The sequence below is a fragment of the Nesoenas mayeri genome, assembly GCF_963082525.1.
Source record: "Nesoenas mayeri genome assembly, chromosome: 5".
Lineage (NCBI taxonomy): Eukaryota > Metazoa > Chordata > Aves > Columbiformes > Columbidae > Nesoenas > Nesoenas mayeri.
Genome location: NC_137548.1, coordinates 53,133,311 through 53,153,718, shown reverse-complemented (window position 1 = coordinate 53,153,718; position 20,408 = coordinate 53,133,311). Strand labels below are relative to the sequence as shown.

The 20,408-nt window shown below is 37.3% G+C and overlaps 1 protein-coding gene across 1 annotated transcript in view; it reads right to left on the bottom strand.

The window, feature by feature from the left end:
- The window catches only part of KCNQ1 (potassium voltage-gated channel subfamily Q member 1), a gene marked incomplete at both ends in the record, with an annotated part of 351,244 nt that overhangs the window by 232,498 nt on the left and 98,338 nt on the right, over window positions 1–20,408 (bottom strand). Inside the window, 7 exons of the mRNA XM_080346267.1 lie at window positions 1,804–1,924; window positions 5,151–5,216; window positions 7,550–7,576; window positions 8,867–9,008; window positions 10,016–10,138; window positions 12,414–12,509; window positions 15,021–15,131. Coding sequence (XP_080202393.1) covers window positions 1,804–1,924; window positions 5,151–5,216; window positions 7,550–7,576; window positions 8,867–9,008; window positions 10,016–10,138; window positions 12,414–12,509; window positions 15,021–15,131 — 686 coding nt within the window. The remainder of the gene's footprint in view (window positions 1–1,803; window positions 1,925–5,150; window positions 5,217–7,549; window positions 7,577–8,866; window positions 9,009–10,015; window positions 10,139–12,413; window positions 12,510–15,020; window positions 15,132–20,408) is intronic.

The window sequence follows — 20,408 nt, the reverse complement described above, 5'->3', positions numbered from 1 at the left end:
GCACTAACTCTTTGCCAAACCTTTAATATCTACAGGCTGATCTGGCATTATTTCAGGCCTTTTAATAAACTGCATACAAAGTAAATACACTTCGAAGAGAACAGTTCTCAGGCTCTACAACATTTAGGCACCCATGCTTCAAAGAGATAAATTTCAATTAACATTTTATCCAGTTTTGAATCTAAAACCAGTTTAAAAGAAACAATAACTTCCATTTTCTTCCACCCTAACAGAAACTCAATTCAAACCATATATGGGGACATGTTTGGTACCATCCCATCACTCACAACCTAGAGCCATCTAGGGAGATTTCAACAAAGGTCAAAAAGTTACAACCAAAAATTAACGAAGTAAAAGACAAATATATAAAAGACTAGTGTCTTAATTTGAAACAGCTCTTCAGCTGATACACATTGCCTATATCCTAAGTTTTCCTACAAGTAGTTCAAGGCAAAAAAATGTACCTCAGATGTTACACAAGTTGGACTTAAAAGTGATGGAGCACTTAACTATTTGAAATGGGTCGATGAAGGTGACAAGAAATAACTAAATCATCCCCAAATCTAGAAAGGGTAATGAAAACTCCTAGTACCAAACTTAGTTCTCTTAAAGAAAGCCTGCAACGTTGTGGTAAATTGAAGTTTAAAAAAAGCTACACAAGGGAAACTTCTAGATCTGCTTTTGCTGTTCCGTTGTTTTTGTCTAAGGTTTAAGGAAATTTATGACTTCCTCCTTCTGCTTGTACCACTAAGAAATCTTCCAGTATACAAGTCTCCTAAATCCTCTGCCTACACATACACGTACATTCAGGCAATTCAGTTGAAAACGCAAGTCCTTTCGTTTGGGGGCAGGGCAGACTCCCCCCAAACCTACTTTTTTTAAAAAAACACCCTTCTACAGTGGTTATAAAAAGTATGTTTGTGCTTCTCTGCTATTTATACTGTACAGGAAGAAGGCCTGAATATTGGCAGCAGGCATTTCTGTGTGTCTTGTACCTCAGATAGAAGTATGCCAAGAATTTTCATTAGTGGTTTCACTGCAGAAATCCTCAGATTTCTAGGAACAGGAGGGCAAAAAACTGTCTCATTCCTCTGCTAGAGGACATACTGTCACACAGCTACTATGGTAAATAATAAGCATTAGTCAGAAGTTTGAAATAAACAATGGCAGAAGATATTTTAAAGGCATTTGAATAAAAATCTCCTGCAATTCTCTATTCTTTGGAATAATCTGAAAGCCTGGAAATAACATTATAGCATAAAAGATGTGGAAAATCTTTTAAAAAGAAAAAAATGTCTATTTCACATGATTTTCGTATACCACAAAGCAGCAATAAAGATCAAAACAGATCTTTTCTTCCAATACAGATCATCATTTGACTATTAGAGAAGGTGCTGCTGAAAGGGAAAGGCTGGTATTTCATGTAAGTAGTATTTCAAAATTTGCACTTTACAGCTATTCCACGGGAAAATGGTGGGGGGAGTAATATAACTCTCAACAGGCAAGTACTCCCACACATCATTGTCTCCATGTGAAAATCTTGAGGCTATCAACCACCAGCTGCCCACAGACATTAGCTGAAAACTCAAAACTAAAGCCTTGTGTCACAGCCAAGTGAACTTTTATTTAGGTCAACATGAAGATTTACTAGCACTCAGAACAGTATACACCAGCTTCAAGGTAAAAAGAGTTTGACGCAAATATCTGAGATAGCCCTATCAGCTCCATATTTCAGCTCCTCCCACCTGAATTGGCTTCTCTTGTCTAAGTCAACTAATGAACAATTGAATAGCCTTGACTTACTGTGAGATGTGAGTTATTGGGGTCAACAGTGTCTCACCCTCCAGGTCAAGCTCATCGGCAAAGCTGCTGGTCCTGATGAAGGGTCCTGTGTTCACATCTAAAAACATCGGGCTTTTTTTCACTGTGAGGAAACATGCAGATAATAGTTAAAGCAACAGCACTCAGCTTTTTCAAGAAAGGTCTACCACTCATTTAGATCTCTGAAACACTGTACATATTAACAGAATATTGAAAACAGAAGTTACTACCAAAAAATGGCAGGTACCGCAGAGTTCATCAAAAGCAAAACTTTAACTCTTCTTCTACTCAAAGAATTTCAACTTCTCCTGAAGACCTAAAGCTAGGAGGTTTGGGGTTTTTTTTGTTTGTTTTTGGTTTTTGTTCATACTCCTCAAACGCTAGAACGTAGAGTTATCTATATCACAGGTAGCTTCATGCATTATACAACTATACTCAGCCATACCATGGGCCACTGCTCTACAGCAACAGCACGTGAGTAATGGCAAAATCAGTTCCCTTTTTCATCATGTCTACTTTAAGTTTTAGTTTATAATACCAATTTCTGGAGTGTAATTACTGTGACTACAATCAAGAAATCAGGCCTAGATCAACAAAGGCATTTTGATAGTGAGCAGTCAGCTCCTGTCACTGTCTGAGCTGGTTTTACTGGTTCCCATATGATGGATGCCTCATCTTTGAGCCCAGACATCAGAGAGGTGACAAGATGTTCAGTTCATCACAGACGAGGTCCTTAGTGGGAAGGCCATTACACAAAAATTCAGATATTGGAAGTTTTTAGTGTCAAAGTGATTTGTTAACCAAGCCTTTCATGCATCCAAGAAATTAGGTAAAGTATTATAGATTTCATTTTTAAACTCAGGCTCCTAAATTCTGCCAGACTCTAACATTAAGAACCCTAAGTTCTTTTTCCAGCATAGTCCTAACATTCGCATATAAATAAAACTACTATTGTATTTATACATGACTGTAAATGAATTTTATAGAGAATAAAAAAAAAAAAAAAAAGTAGAACTCTGTAGAAACCATAGATAGATTGTGACACCTCCATAGAAACCTTTATCTCTGCAACTGGCTAGATCTTTCAATGAAATAATTATAATGTTGTAACTTCTGACGTTTCTACTGCATTAAACAAAATACTTTCTAATATAACAGTAAAAGTCCTGCCAAAATGCAACATGAAAGCTAAAGGAATATAGCAGAAATGGCTACCTTAAATGTAGCTGAATTTAAACAGAAGGGGGGATACAAATTCTTTAAAAAAATGCAATCACTTGACTCAAGTAAGTAGATGACCTCATATGGCAGAAATGTATTTGAACTTTTACAAGTAAATAGAAGAGAAAATCCTATTATATCATCAGGCACATGGCCATTCAAAATTACAATGGGAAAGTTTGCTCTCCAGCAATTCTAACAGGAGAGGAAGACCTCTAAAATCACACTAAAAGAGACAACTGCTAAAAGAACAAATTACATTTTAAAGACAAATTAAAAGCATGAGCCACTTGCAGCACTTATAAGTGAAAATTCTATAGTAAGTTTTAGCAAATGTTAGCTTCCTATGTTTGGGTTTGGTATCCTGTTATTTAATTACTTTGCTGTAGCCGTCATCCACATAATGACTGTGAAACAAGAAAAACAACTCCAGATTCAGATTTGCAGCAAAATGTCTTTAAAACAGACTCCATTTGGCTTTCACTAAATTAATTTTCACTGTTTTCGTTTCTACAAGATACAAATAAAACTGTCGCAGTTTCTAGGAGGACTCACAGCCTTTTTAGTGTTCCTGATGACAACTGCTGAACCAAAACCCACGTTAAGTGTTTGCTGAACACTCACTAAACTGTGTTTATGAGACAATACAATGCAGCACACATGCAGATTTGCAGAAACAGCCATTCTTGCATCACTCACAGTTATTGCTTTTCGGTTTCATGGGAGAGAAGGAGTGACACAATGCAAATGGAACAAGGAGTCAAGGCTGTACCTCAGCCTATGTGAAAGTGCCATTATCTGGGAATACAGGGATGAAAAGCTGCTTAATATGAGGCAAACATGGCATCTCCCCCAGCCTTCTTATTCTCAAGTTTTCTAAGAAGATCATAACCAAGGTCTGTTCTGGTGACTGGTGCGGCCCTCTGCTCTATAAGCTCTCATTTTTAAAACATATGTGGCTGCCTCCAACATATGGAAGGAACCACTTTAATACATCACCATGCAATCTTCTCGCATAGAGAGAGAGAGGAGAGACCAAGGAAAGAATATGGTAAAAACGAGAGCTTCCCTGCAACAACGTGCCTTGAAACAAGGCTCAAAGCAGAGCACCAGGAAGCTTGTGCTGCTGCAACATAGTGTTTTATTTACAAAAATAAATTCATACCCATTTGACTTTCGAGGAGTCTTTCTTGCAAAGCAGTGTTAAAAAAAAATAGTATGTTAGAAAATACACTAGATTTCTAAATAAGTAGGCTAAGGGACAAAAAAAAAGGATGCTTTAGAAACTCATTTTCAGTGGATAATAATGGGTGAAAAGAAACAGGAAACAGATGTAACGAGAGATTTTTACTATAATGCAAGGGTCCCCAAGCTTTATTTTCTCTATTTTTGATGGGTAGCAGCAGCAGTAACAGGTATGGCTATCCAACTGATAAAGCTGAGCCAAGTACTACTTTGAAAAGGCAGAAAAAAACACTCCCCACAATATGGGAACCTCTTTAAAACAGAAATTCTGAACTTTCTGGAAGCCTTCAAGGCCAGGCTGGACGGGGCTCTGAGCAACCTGATCTAGTTGAGGATGTCCCTGCTCATTGCAGGGGCTTGGACTAGACGATCTTTAAATGTCCCTTCCAACCCAAACCATTCCATGATTCTATGAACTTCCAATTCAGGATTATAATCACATTAACAAGAAATTACTGATGGGTTTTCTATATTACCAACACAACAATTCCGTACACAATATGAGATGTATGCAGATGCTTTTCTGGTAGTAGGGACAGAAAATATTTTATACTTCCTCTTTTGCAAGCACAGACAAAACATTTGAAACCATTCAAAGCATTTAATTCAGTTTTAATTAATGAGTTTAATTAAATGAGTTTTAATTAATGCATTTAGAAAATACCTCTGTTCTGCAGAATTTTTTTTTATATTTGCAATTTAGAACCTGAGAAACTTTATAAACTCAAAATTCTACTGACATACCTATGTTTTCTTTGAAAACCAGCATTACAATTTTCTGTGCCACAGCAGGCAACTCCAGACAGAGCATTGCAAAGATTTAGTAATTAACAAAGGTGATGGAGCAATGAAATGAGTATTACCTGGAGAGGAAGGAACACTGGAAGACTGCTGGTCTGTGGAAAAGGATGGCCAGGAGCGTTGACAATCTGAGTCAGAGTAAAGATGTACATGAAACAGAGATAGGAGAGGGAGGGGGGAAACAAAAAAAAAAAGGAACAAAAGCTCCAGACAGGCAGCTGAGGAGATGCAGACATACCTAAAATGCTGTATGTTGTACCTGACATCTTTAAAAACAAAATAAATTACTGTGGAAAAGAGTTGGTGCGAAACTCTGTCAGTGCGTATTCCATGTCAGCAAAATATGAGACCACCACTAGGGGAGGCATCGTGTCCCTTCAAACCCATTCTTCATGATGGTGTCATCTGCTGCAAAATATTCCTCCCTACATGCCAATCCCATTTTGGGGAAGTAATCTATGTGCTCACCCCTTCCTTCTTGACTTTAGGATTTCCTCAAGTGTTTGTTTTTCAAAGAGTACGATCTCATAGTGATCAGACCCCTCTTGCCCTGGTTTGTACCATTCCTGGTATAGCCGGATCCTGGACAGATTTCAGTGCTGTCTGGTGGGCAGGCCAGGACTGCCACCTGTGTTTGAAGCTGCCTCACATATCCCATAAAAACAATTGAAACTGCCCACTTCAAAGCTGTAAGTCAAGTGCCTGCTTCAAGCTGAATTTCTCAGGGAAGATTTTCAGGCAAGCAAGAAGAGACTCAGCAACATATCATGTTTGTGCTACGTTCAGTTCTTTTGAATAGCGTTATCCTTCTAATAATTATTTCATTAAGAAATGCCTGTGGATTCACACACTGGGACAGAGCGATATCTTTCAGGCATGTTGCCTTTTACTCAAAGAGAACAATTCTCATAATAGAAATGTTTTTCAATTAAGAATTCTGGAAAAACCCTCATTTTGCAAGTGTTCTGTCAGTGCTAGGCATGCTCCAGCCATGGCTCTTGGGTCTTTGCTGAAGTGACGATGTCAGAAGAAAGGAGGAGTGGGGAAAGGTGGTAGAAATCCTTGGTTGCAGAACGATACTGGCAGAGAAGCCAGATGGGAGATCCAGGAATATGAAGACTTGAATATAAATGGGCAGCTCAAAGGGAGAACAAGAATTTCAAAAATATGAGAAAGCAGCATATGGATATGTGACAAGAGGCTTCCTGAAGACCAAATTAAAGCTGAATGGGCATATTTTACTCTTATATTTCCTAATTTCTTGTTTCTGAGCTTTTCACTTGGCAGCTTCAGTTTTCTGTGTAGGTAACCTCATCCACAGTAACTACAAATACACCCTCTCCTTTTTATTTGCCTGGGTGTTTGGTAACCTCCTGGGTCCACTGAGCTCATGCTGCCTGGCTAGGAAATAGAAACTGAACCTACAGTGGCTGGCAAAGCTCCTCTGTCATTTCCCCAAGACGAAGGAATTTCTTGATCATGTAAAACAGGGAACTTCATGGCTCTTGCTGCTCTTCTGAGCTTGTTCCACCATGCTCACCCTCCACTGAAATGTACCGCTTGGAATACAGGAGAAAAATGGAAACAGGAAAATGGGCAAATCAAGGATTGGTCAGGGGGAGTCAAGGAAATTCTGTTTGTTTTCTGCTATTTTACCACCTGAATTGCACCTATGTTACAGATGGGTTCAGAGGAGAAACTGAATATTGTATTTTCAGACAATTTAATCCAAGCCTGAGCATCCTTGCATCCAATTACTGAAGAGAAGACTTTTTTGGCTTTAGTGGATACAGGACAGACAACTCACAGGTGGCTCACAGCACTCTCACTAAATCACAGAGGTTTTTTGCCCAGACATAGCTCTAATCCTAGAGTCTTTGGGGAACACTCAATTGTTAAGAAAGTGCCTAAGCAAGCACCTTAGAAACATCACAGGACTACATGGCTGCTTAAGTGATCACAGAATCCAGACAAACAGTAAAATAAATTATTTAATTTATGAGTCCCCATCTGTTCACAAATATCTACAGAGCATTTTTACAGGAACAGATGCATGTACTTCAGAATGCACAATATTGGAGGTCAAATCTGGAAACCTTTATTCCAACCCAATCTAATAATTTAGAAATTAAATCTCAGCTATATGCTCATATAACTTAACTACTGGATGAATTATAGTTCATTTATATGTAGATTATCTTTTCCTACTAGTTATACAAGCAATTTTTCTCAATTAAAATCCCAGAGTTCACCTACTCACATGCTCACTTTTTGCTTTGCGATGAAACTGGGGGTGCGACTGTGATTACAATTGTGAGAAGGTACATTTTTGTCTGTCTAGATCTCCTTGGCTGCAAAAGATTTCCTAGAAACTAGGCACTGGACACACATGAAAAGCACAGCAAACATTACATTGTCATAAACTGGCATGCCATAGATAAAATTATTTTCCTCAACTTACCAAGCAATTTTAACATTCCTGTTTGTCCTGTATACTTGTAACAGTTTAGAGAGAGCAGAACACAAATAGAAAAGAAAAAAGATAAGTGTCAGAAGAAATTAGAGAAAATGCTTTATTGAAAGCTTATAGAGCTGATTTTTGAAGAGGCAGTAATAGGCTACCTGCAAATCATATTGTCCTTTAATCAGCTTGTAAACTCAGTGATAAAAGGTGGGACTGTACAAATCTAAGCAGCATTTGTACAGCTCATTCATTGGATTGTTTTGAAGAAAAGTATCTGTACTCAAAACCTGATATACAGACTAAAATTAGTACTTGTCCACCTTTTAACAGCTGTCGTTTCCACCACCATATGCAATTTGCAACCATTCCTAAACAGAAGCCAAGAAAGAGTGGAAAAGCATGGATATTGCAGATGAGACAAGACAGCAGCGTACCAAAAGGTAAGACTGTCTGCTTGAATTAAAATATGCCTGGTGTCAGCCCATTTTGCCATCTTATTTTAAAGGTCATTAAATTTAATCAGGTCAGCCAAATTGAGGAGAAAAAAATATAAATACTTAAGGTATCTATAATCCATAAACCACACCTCATTCTTGTTGCCAAAATTTGAGTAATACACATTTAAAACTTCTAATGAAAGTAAATTTGTAGAAAAGCCACATTGTAAATTCAGAGTTATTCTGGAAGTTCATTACAGTTAAAGCAACTATAACCAAGCTATTAATTATAAGGTGGCTATCAAAGCTTTTTCTTCTTTTTCCTCATACCATGCCACTTTGTACAGTGACAGTAAATACAGATGGAACCATATTTATCTTAACTACTTCTGCTTTCAAAATTTGATTCACAGCCTACTCCACTGAGCAGATGGCAGGAACGCATGGTGGTTTCATGTAGCAGACTATGGGCAGTGCAGCCAAGACATGTCAATCCTTTTGGTTGAAGTACAAGCACAATAGTAATGCCTCTTGGGTAAATTTCACATGGAAAAGCTGACAACTAATCCCTGTAGTTTCGCTCAATTGCAGAACTGGAGAATGTAAGCACCAGCCTCAGAGACAGCAGCTCTTCTGGCATGCAGTAATGACAAATAATCTTAGTTTGTCTGCAGTGGAGCACATTCATTAAAGGAATGGTTGAATCTCATCCAGACAAGCCAGCAACCAAAAGCAGAAAGCAAAGTATTATTGCTTCAGAAAGGCAAGAGCTTGTTCTGTCCTCATCCTCTCTCCTACAGCTATTAAAGAGAACCTGTCTGTAAATCACTAACAGAAGCCATTACAGTTACTGGCATTTTATAATGGAATTTCTTACCAGAATTTTCGTAAGCTTCAAAACTGAAATCAGGTTTCCTGTCCTCCATCACGTGCTCATAAGTGATGTGTGGAACAGTTAACATCCTATCTGGAGAAGCAGGCCCATTGTCCTTGTCTAACTTAAATTTCTTCTTTTTAACCTATAAATACACATATTACATTACTCAAACCAAGCCACATTTAGTTGTCTCTTCAGTAATGTCTTCAATAGTAATGCAGTCCCCAATGAGCTATAACCAGTCAAAAGAGTGCCTGACCAATTACATTTTCACGATGCTATGCTGTGTGTTTCTCAGTAAGATTGTGCCCCATCCCACCAAAACTGGCTAATCCATAAAACTCTGCACACTGTCATCTGCAAATCCCTTGTCTGCAGTAAAAAAATCTGCTAGCTCTGCAACTTTATAAAAACGCTTTATATAAATCAAACTATTCTGGAATATCTTTAACATTTTATGGATGCAACAAATCATACCTTCAACAAAAAGCTAATGGATATATTGCTACTGAACTCACATGAACCTGGGATAATAGGGAAGATTTTTCCACAACATCCTCTCCTTCTAACTTGACACTGTGCAGTACTCTTACAATGGAGAGGATGAAGTACTACATAATCTAAAGATTCTGACAAAGGGGTTTTGTGGCTGTTTTTAAACAAAAAACCTCATAACTTCTGCAATCAGTTGATATGAAGACACATATGAAGGCACAAGATGTCTTCCCCACAGAAGTTTAGAAAGCCAAAAAAATCAATAGCTGACAGAAGCAGCAGTTTTGTTTTGTTTTGAACTGATTAAAAGTTACTGGTTTAAAAATAGTAATTTTCTTTTTTTTTTAGCGTTGTTTATAGTTTGCCAAACAACAACAGCAACTTAACTGATTGATGTGCCTGAGTTAGGTCATTACTGCTCTTCTCCAAACCAATATGTTCATTAAAAAAAGTCAAGCTTGGGAACTGAAGCAAATCAAGTTCTAGTTTAAAATGTTTGTACACGGACAATCTCAAAACTGAAATGAAAATGAAACTCTGAAACCTAGTAATAATCTGTAAAACAAACATAACAAATAGCCTGTAGAGAGTAAACAATTCAATTGAATTTAAAAGATTTCAATTACTGTAATAGGAAATGTTAGTTACTTGTACCATCACTGATTTCTTTGGTTTTGGACTGGGTGACAGCAAATGATAATTTCTGGCAGGTCTTCGAATGTATATTTTCCATGTAGAAGAGTCTGGGTTTTCTGCTGCATAGCATCTCCAGGCAGTCTAGAACAAATGTTTTAAGCAACAGATCAATTAATGCAGTTCGATTTCAAGCTATCCATACTACAAAGTAACATCCAAGTAGCACATTATTAATTCTTTATTTAATAGTATTCTTGAATTTCCCCACTGGAAACAAACTCAGCATGGCTTAGAATCCTTATTTAGTAAACAGAAGCCACATAGTTTGAAATGGGCAACCCAGAAATGAAGTTCAGTCTTTTCAGGTGCAACTTTTGTTCACATTTGCAACAAGCAAATAATAAGAGAATTCTAGACTGGACTCAAAAGATTGTGGTTGAATTTCTTGCTCTGCCCAAGTTTCCCTCTCTGACTTGGGGCATTTTGCCTATTGCATTCTGTGTTTCAGGTTCCTAGTCAGAAAACAAGATTTGTTCTTCCCTACCTTACAAGAGTACTATCAGGAAAAAAACAACAATTGTGATGTAGTCAGTAAGGCTATATTCATACGAAGAAATAAGACCAAAAGCCTGACAGAACAGTACCAGTGGTTAACCAGGAGCAAAAACCCAAACTCAATCCTCCCTCCTGACAACCACCACTGACTAAAGTATTATGTCCTAAGACAGAACGGAGGAAAAGCAGGGCTAGGAAACACGACCAACCAGAAACAAAACACTAATGCATTCTCTCCTAAATGTGCAAATATATCAGAATTGATTAATAATTTGTCTCCAAATTAAAAAGGCAGATCCTTGCTTATGCACTACATGAAAAAAAGGACACATATACACGTACACAAAATCTGAAGTGGGAAAAGCCAGGAAACACTAGACGAAAGAAACAAAGCAAGGCAGAACGACAGAGGAAAATGGGCAGCAGCTGGAAAGTAAAGGATCAGGCAATCACCATGTAATTCCCACCATGGTTAACAAGATACTGGAAAAAAACAACTGGTCTCTCAAATAAAACAAGAAGGAAGACAGGAAAAAAGTATCACTCATTTCAGCTGTTGTCTTCCCTTATTTCACGAACTTCTTGGTTTAAGAATAAACTTTTTGTAAGTTATTTTTGAAGGACTTATTAAATCGGGTCTTTAGAAGTGTGAGATTATTAGTAAATCACAATTATCACTGTTAAGAATGGATAGTCAGCAACATATTGCCTGTCCTCCACTTCTCAACATTTCAGATGGAGCCAAGTACAACATTCTGGACATGCAATCTCAGACTTCCCAGTAATTTGGAGTTGATTTCCCAAAGGAATCAGTGGGAACACTACAAATCCATTCTTTGCAAAACCATACCTTTTTCTGGCCATGCAATCCAAACGAAACACACTGAATCTGAAGACTTTTGGCTAATCTCTGGCTATAACCAGAGCCCTAAATCCAAACCTTTTTCATGTTAACTCTGGGACTGTTTAGTCTCAAGCATAAACTTTACAGTTAGCTACTGTTTCCATAAAGAGCCTGACCTGGAAATCCACAATCACTCATGAAGCTGCAGAAATAAGTCATATGAGAACAAAAAAATGATATGGCTTAGGTGTACATCTAGATTTCTTTTAAATTAGATCCCCGTGCTTCTAAAGCTACACTCAGATGCTGAGTGAGGGAAGAAAAGCTGGAAAAACCTGGAATGAAACAATATTAATACTTCTCCAGGGTGAAATGCTGGCTCTGCTGAAGTAAAGGATAAAATCTCATTGACCTTACTGACACTGAACTGCAACTGTGTTTTTAACAGAGGGGATCAAAATCTTTCTGCCCGTATGTTATCCCAAAGAAAAGACTGATTTTGTAGAATCCCAGGGGCTCCCAGCCACCTATCCTGGAGCTCAAAAAGTTCAGACAAGATTTTCCTATTTAATATTCTGACTTAATTCTCCTACATTTATTTTTAAGAATTTACTTGTCCCAAGGAAAATGAAGCATATTTGACATTTGTTTTCACAAGTAACAATGTATTTTTTAGAAGTGCAATGTGACATTAGGCCTCCTCTCTGTTTTTCACTAGTGTCAGCATAATATTTCATAACATTTCTCCCATTTACATTATTCTGTAACTACATGATAGCTTTTAGTTTTGGTTTTAACCAGCTGAATTAAACAGTTTGCACTGATTTAGGGGAGAACTTTTCCACTGATCAGTTTACATTAAAGGTGGGATTTCCAAAATCTTTTAGAATACTTCTATTTGTAACCCCTCTACAAATATTCATGGGAATCAGGCATGGAAACAGTGCCAACAGTTTTGAAAAAAAAAACCCTATAAATGGAAAAAAATGATAGTATGCAAAATGCAGAACTCAATACCTGTATGAGAGAGGCAGCAGCTGGAATTTGACGGTTGAAATGCTTCTGTCTTTGTTTCTGTTGTACCTTTAGGGCGAAGCCTGAACCAAGAATCCCCTGTGGGAAGAAAGAAAACACAGATCTAATTTTTTTTAAGGGGGAAAAATACCCCAACACATAAGCTTGCCAAATTATGTTGTATTAATAAACTTCTATTCAGCATCATAAAACCTAACTATGATTCTAATTATTTAGAGGAAATTACTTAATACTGTTAAGTTTTTAGACTTACTTATTATTACTTGTTGAAATAAACTATGAATGCCCTGATCCAAAGACTATTTAAGTCAGTTGGACTCATGCTAAAGGGGGAACAGAAATGTTATTTCATACCCTCTAAAAGACTCATAAAAGCTTGTGCAGAGGAATGACAGAATAGGGAGAAATATTAACCTGATGTGTTTAACTTCATTTATGAGAAATAAAGCTTTGGCATAGCATGATTTAGGACACCAGGAAGACCTTTTTAACTGTAGTATGGTATTAATAATTTCTATTTCCATATGTTAACCCATGCTGGGAAGGGAGGACAAAGAAGAGGAAAAGGAATATTAAAAAATGGTCAGGACATCAGCAAGTTCAACACAAGGCTATGTAATCCACTCACAGGACAAGGGACCATGGACTAAAGGCTGGTGTAAAACCTAAAATAGTCTCCAGATGTAGTGTAACTAGTAAGTCCAAAATTAAGTATAGAGCGAGTCATTTATGTAGTCATCTGTGTAGCTATAGGCATATTTAACAAAGATTTTAGTAAGAGATAAAAATGAGATCTTCTGTAAAATCAGCTTACATGACTACACCTACTCAACAAAAGCATAATTCATTTTCTACATATGGTAGCTGAGGTGTCAGAGCAGCCAGGGATCTTGGCTCAACCTCTAAGAACTGTATTAATCATCAAGAGTTTTGAAAGAAACAGGAAAGGCCCTTCCTATTATGTTAATTTAGTAAAGATCAAAGAGTTAATGATGCTCGAACATCACTCATTTGGGAAATGAACGATTGTTGCTAAATCCAGAACCCGTACCAGTTGTGTTTAGCCACAACAATTACTTTTGAGTGAGACCTCAGCCAGCTCCCTTTATTTAAAACGGGAACATGTCAGCATGCAATAGTTACTACCTATCAAATAATTACTGCTAGAGCTTCAAACCCTAAATTTCCCCCTTGGGCCACCTCACAAGAACAACTTAATTCAGTAATAAAATCACACCGACAAACGGGTGTTTGCTGTTGTTTTGCTTCTACAACCAACTAGGGAAATATGGCAGGTAAATATAAAAGCATTGCTGTGAAGGTGAGGCTGATACACAATTATTTATAAAACATCTTTGCTGGCATTCAAGTTTGAGGAAACAAAACCCACTCTTCAGTCAAAATAGTAGCTTTTGGCATTTATCATTTCATTTACCAGACCTCTCTCCAAAAAAGGAATAAACATGAAAGAAAAGAATGAGAAGGAGGGAAGAATATACTTTAAAGGCAAACTGATGCTGGAGAGTCTGAAAAATCTGCACTTAATTACCATCCTTTGCAAAAGATTCTGTACTTTTAATGTAAGTGACTAATTTAAAAAAGCCACTGGAGCTTTAGTAGTTACTCTTCTATGTTGTGAAGAATTTCTGTGACAGTACTGGCTTTAAAGTATTCTTATCATCCATCCTGTCCTTATCCTCACCACTTCCCTGCCACAACTACACCAGCATCTGCTACACAACTGTTCGTGTCACTGAACTTCAAAACTTGTTGAAAAATAAACATTTTATCAGCACATTTTAGGTTGTACTAACATTTTAATAGCACAGTTCAGGAGTGTTGCTAAATTTGTGAGGAAAAAAAAAAAACCCTTAACTGCCCTCAGCACAGAACATTTTGGGTATTCAAAACACAGTCCAGGTTTCATTGACTTTGAATTTATCCCTGGCAGTCAAGTGTCTTGTTTATTGTTAGAAAGTACTTGGGAACCTGTTCTCAGTGCCAAGTATCATAACACCCTTAAGAGCTCAGTCCCAGGTCAGTTTTGAAAACCGAACTTTGGCCATAGGCAGACATTAATTTGGCAAAGAGCTGCCACTGGTGTCCCTGGCTGCTCATTGTTGCTTCTCTGCCAATGACACCTTTTCAGCAGCTTTGCTAGAAGAAGAATGTGTATGAGAACTCTATAGTTCACCCTGGACCTAATCAGTTCAGTAAACTGTGAGTAAATGCCTTAAAAAGCGAAAACATCACTAAGTCACTGGGTCTATAAGAAAATAGTATGAGAAACACTCTCCTTTACACTTCTGAGATGAGCAGAAAAAGTACTTTGAATTAAACATCCCTTTCTTAAATACATAGCTAATCTACTGTTGCATACACTAAACACTGCAAGTTTCCTTTTTTTTTAGCTACTTACAGAAGCTCTTTTGCTTCTAACAGCTACATATGTTTTAACTACAATATAAAAGTTAAATAAAAAGCTCTCATAACATCAGTTAAATGAAAGGTTAAAGAATCAATAACAAGTTTCCTCTGATGACTAATGAGCCAACACCAAATTGCCAGCAAAAGCACAAGATAACCTACCGCAGGTAGTGCAAAAAATGAAATTGCAAATACTGAAAAGCAAGATGCAATGGTCTTTCCTATCCAGGTCTGAGGCACTTTATCTCCATAGCCGATAGTTGTAACAGTCACCTGTAAAGAGAAATACATTGAGCATTACAGCAAGTTTTAATGTGGCTGGTCTATTGTTCTTCATCCTTTTTTATTTATTTTAAAAAAACATTAGTTGCATTCCTAACTCTCCCAATGACAGTCTGTGTGACATTAATGAAGGTGACTCTCCTCTCCAGGTTAGCTTCCCCATCTATAATAGATGGCAAAAGGTACAGGAAATTGAATTACAATAAAATGCATGTTTAAAATCTTGTAAAGTGAAACCATTAATTTAAGTCTTCATGGCTGAGGCAATTTTACAGCATATGAAGTTACTGGGATATGGGCTGCCTGCCCATGTCAGACACTTTCCTTAGGGGGAGGCTGCCAACAGTTCTGAATTGCTGATTTTCTTTATGGGCAGGAGATGTTTGCTGAGAGTATTACAGGGCTGTTGCACAGACAGGGTGTGTGTATATAAATATATATACATATACTGTAACCATGGACTCAGACTGGGGTCACACATAAAGTATTCTAGAAATACTATTGGTAAAATAGGCTGAATATTGGCTGAAAAATTTCCATGCAGCAACAGATCCTGAAAATGTCATCTAAGGAATCACTAATTCATACAATACATCAAGAGCAAGAAGAGATAATTTAATGCACACATGCAGGAAACATCTGTTGAGTTTGGGTTTCAAAACACTGAGGTAAAGATTACCACCATGCTGATGCAGCATAACAAGGCTTAATAAGTCATTATTTGCATGAGCTCAAGGAAAGAATGGATTTGTTTGAAGCAGAAAGACTGATTTGGCATCTGAGAGCAATTTAAATCCACCTACGTCACAAGCTATTTCTGAATTTGGAAATTAGAGAGATTTTTATCTGTGACTTTGAAGAAGGTGAACCGAATGAGAAGGCACACAAAGCTCTCCAGCAGCTGAAGCACACCTCAACTGCTAGCTGCTTGGATTTTCTTCTGACAGTATGGGCCTCAGCCCTCTAGGACACAGAGGATTTTAGTCCTGGACAATAATCCCCATCCATCCCCATCATGTCCTGCAACTGCTCCCAGTTTACCAGTCTGCTGTAACACAGACACCCCAGCCACTGTGGAAATGCTGGCAATGCCTCTGGAGGAGGAGAGAAGGGCAGATTTATGGAGACCAGATGGTTATTAAGGAGGTGAAAGGTTGAAGAACTTTTGTGTGAGGAAATAAAACATCACGACAAGTGCTTCAGGAAAAGTGTGGCTGTTGGCCACCTTAATAATTGTCCATTCCTGCTAAAAGATGAGACACCAGAGGAAAATCCTGTGGATGTGAGTTTTGACTGAGCTGTACCTCCAAAGCACACAAAACTCTCTATGGCCACCTTCTGAGCAATATCATGTGTCTGTCAAACACATGACAAAGGGACAGCTCAACCTGCTTGAGTTGGTGATGCTACACAGCTTTTGCAAGTTACCAATGTTCAAAACATTCAAGTATTAGCATTTAATTTTTATTCAGGTTTTTAAAATGCGGCTTATTCCCAAAACTGTTTCCTATCTGACAAAAGTATTCGAAGAAATTTGTAAGGTGAGTTTACATAAGTGCCTTTGCCTGTATTCCTAAAATTGTTGCTAAAATACCACCTTAGGGCCTGATGAAGAACTGAAGGGATGACTTTTATCTCCTTGACATAAGAGGGTCAGTTTAAATAAATAAACAAATAAATAAATAGGTAAGTAAGTAAATAAATAAATAAGTAAGTAGTAATTATAATTTGCTGTTCAAAAAATATGGTATAGAAAAGGAAATATAATTATGGGAAAATGACAGCCCCCAGTACCTTCTTACGTAAAAGACAGGGGTTTAGGCCCTAGTTTTTAAAGATACTTCCAAATTCTTGTCATTGAGAAGTTTTATCAACTATTCTGTGTTACAATCTTAACATTGTGTTTAAATATATACATTAATTAGAAATGTGAAAAGAAATAGGTGCTTTTGAGCTGACTGAAGTATAACTGCAGAAAATTTCATATGCAACTGAGAAGTATTTGTCTTCCCTTTCCTATGACCACCCACTCGTCCCTTGTCAACTAGTCTATAGCTGGCATAGCGACATCAGCGACACAAAAAGGTATTTTCTGTGCTGTTTGGGAGTTTTTCAAGAAGATATTTTGGAAACTGGGTAGCAAATTGAAGTGTGTGTTCAAGTTAATATTCTTCTCTGCCCTCATAGCTCTAATCCATCTACAAATGCATTGTATTCCAAAATTACATCTTCTTTTTTCCCCCAAGACAGATGCTCTTGAAACCTGTCAAGTTTCTGCCCGAAATGAATTTTTACAGCCAGATTATAACTCCTTAAAAAGTACAATACTAATTTTACAGCTGTAAAATTGGATCTTATAACGGAAATACTGGCTCAACTTCTACTCTAGCATAGTAAATACGTTGGCATAATGAAATTAAATTGATACAAGAGCTAACACATTACATTTTCATTGCAAAGTAGCATGGAAAACTAATTGTTTTAATTAGGAACAAAATCATATTCATCCATTGACTATTTCAGAACTTCTATCTGATGTACATCACCACAGACTTGAGCATTAAGACTAATTTTGTTCCAGTTAAATATTCATCAATAGTCTGAAGGAGGAAATATGAAGCAAAAATCCCCAGAGCAAGAAGAAATAATAATGTTTGCCACCACTGAATAGGGAAGGGCTTTTATTCAAGCCTATCAGGCTAAAGTGAGCACAGCAAACTAATCAGGTGAGAAACGATGCTCTGTCGACAAAATCCTTGCTGTGTGCCTTGCAAAAACCTGGATAGTTAAACAGCTACAAAATACAAGAATGCGTGATTCAGAAGTATCAAAAAGGCAGACATCACGGGACTGAGGGAGCAAACACAAGCCAAAAGATGAAAAAACCCAAGCACTAAAACAAATAAGGGAAAGTCACCTTACAGAAAATACATTAACTACTTTGTTTCTAAATTTGAAACGCTGAGACTTTAAAATCAATTGCACTAGGTTTTGTTTTGTGTACTGAATACCACTCAGAATTTTCTGACCCACGTGCAATACCCATCTTGATTAAAACAAGTCTTACAAGAACAATATCGAGTGACATACCAGAAATATCGACTGGCTCCCTGACTTCTTTGCAACTGAAGCATAGTAATTTTGACCATTTGATAGTATGGTATTTGAAGTATAGTAATTTTGATCATTTGATCATTAGATCATTATTACAATGATTTTTACTTGGAGTGAACAGACAATTTTAGATCTGAACTCAGTAGCTGACGTACAGTTATACATGGACATAAGCAATAAAACTCATAAGAGATTAAGCAGTTTGTATCCTGGGCTGGTCATTAACCCATCGGCAGCAGCTTAGATTTTACAGCACAGGGATATCCACAGCGATATGCCCTTCTGTGCCAACGGGAAGTGCCGGGAGGTCTGCTGGCCACCATCAGCCACCCTGCTGGCCGAGTCAACAGCTCTGCCTGATGGACTCGATCTCACCAGCGCCAAACTTGAGCACGTCGAGGACTTAATCTGTAGCAGAGGAGTTTCTCTTATCTAGATTTTGCTCAACAGAGCACTTCTGTACAAAAAACGGCAAGAACAGCAGCCAGTTGAAGTGGTACCCTCTACATCTCTGTGTGACGTGGAAAGATGTGCTGGAGAAAGTCATCAACATGTGCACACAGTTCCACTCCAATTTCTGAACTGTTCTCATTGAAATTCTACAGCTATTTCTTTTCCATTCAGTATTAGTACTATACTAAACCTCACCAGATTTAATAATTATACTGAAAAGAAACAGCATTATCCAAGTACAAGGGAAAAAAAGAATGCTCAAGAATGCACAAGGTAACCAGTTATCTTAGGAGGGAAATTTTAAACTATCTTCCTGTGCTATGGCAGAAGAAAACCAGAGTGCAGCTAGTTTCAGCCTCCTAGAGACCCACCTCAACAGGAGTTCCATTTGTGAAATTTAAATGAAAGTTAAATTCCTTAATTAGATTTTTTTCTAGATCCTGACACAGAAAATTGTCTATATTTTGAAATATTCTACTTTTGCTTCATCTAATGAAAAAGAACTGCTGAAAATTTCAGAATTCTTTCAAACCTATTTTTTCTAGCTCCTTGATAACTTTTGATATAGTTTTAAAGATTTGGAAATTAAGAAGTCCCAAGAGTGTTCTCTACATGTAAGAATATCTACCTCTGTACTCTTATGTAAGAATTTTAAAAGCTTTCACCAAATCTACCTCACAGATCTTCATTAAATAAGAAAATATGTAGTTGAAACTGCTCATGGAGGTAAAGCTGAGAGATGAGAAGGCAGTTGTAAGATGCAGAGATTGCGTGCAAAAAAACATTTAAAAATTCTAACCCTCACATCTTCTGACCCCCACTTTAGAAATTCTTAAAATAACCAGCTCCCTCCATAAAAACCCAAACACTTCATCCCAGCAATTAGAAAGAAGAATAAAAGGGAATATAACAGGCTCATAGTTGGTATTCTTGACTTGTAAACCACAAAAGGAATAAAAATGAAGTGTCTCCTTCTGTCTAACACTGAAGTCAGTGTACAGTCTTCAACAGCTTTTTTAATTTAGAAGAGGGGAAAAAAAGGGTTCTGAATAACACAAGACCCCTTTTATGTGGCAGTTCTTCAATTTTTATGTTCAGCTATTTATAAATTAAATCAGATTTGTTATAATTTAGCAAAAGTTCTATGCACGTATAGTTTCAAGTGGTATTTTCTGCAACTTTTCAGCAAAGCTTTCGTACAATTTGACTTTCAATTTACATTAAACACACACTAATAGGTTTTGCCAAATAGGAACATCGTTTTATGTATGCTTCAAAGTAAGCACACTTATCAATGTTTTGTCAAATTCAATCCTTGGTGAGAAAGCATATATTAATGAATTTAAGGAATAAGAAACTCTTAACTAAAGCTGGTAATTACAGAGAATGGCTCCATCAAATTCAAAGGAACGGGCAGCGTGTAACATTCATGCAGGCAACATTCAATAATCGCTTGTGGCAAACAGCGTTCATGATCAAAGAGACTGATAGCTCAATCCACATAATGGTTTTCCTGAAGGATGTTTGTTCAGATGTGAAGGTTGGAAATTGTGTATCATTCAGTGTATATCAAAAAGAGACCTCCACTCAGTCTGCCTGAGGCACCATTGAATTTAGTGCTTAAGGATGGGGAATGGTGGGGGGAAGAAAAAAACCCATGAAAACTAAGCAAACAAACAAAGAGACAACAAGAAGAGACAG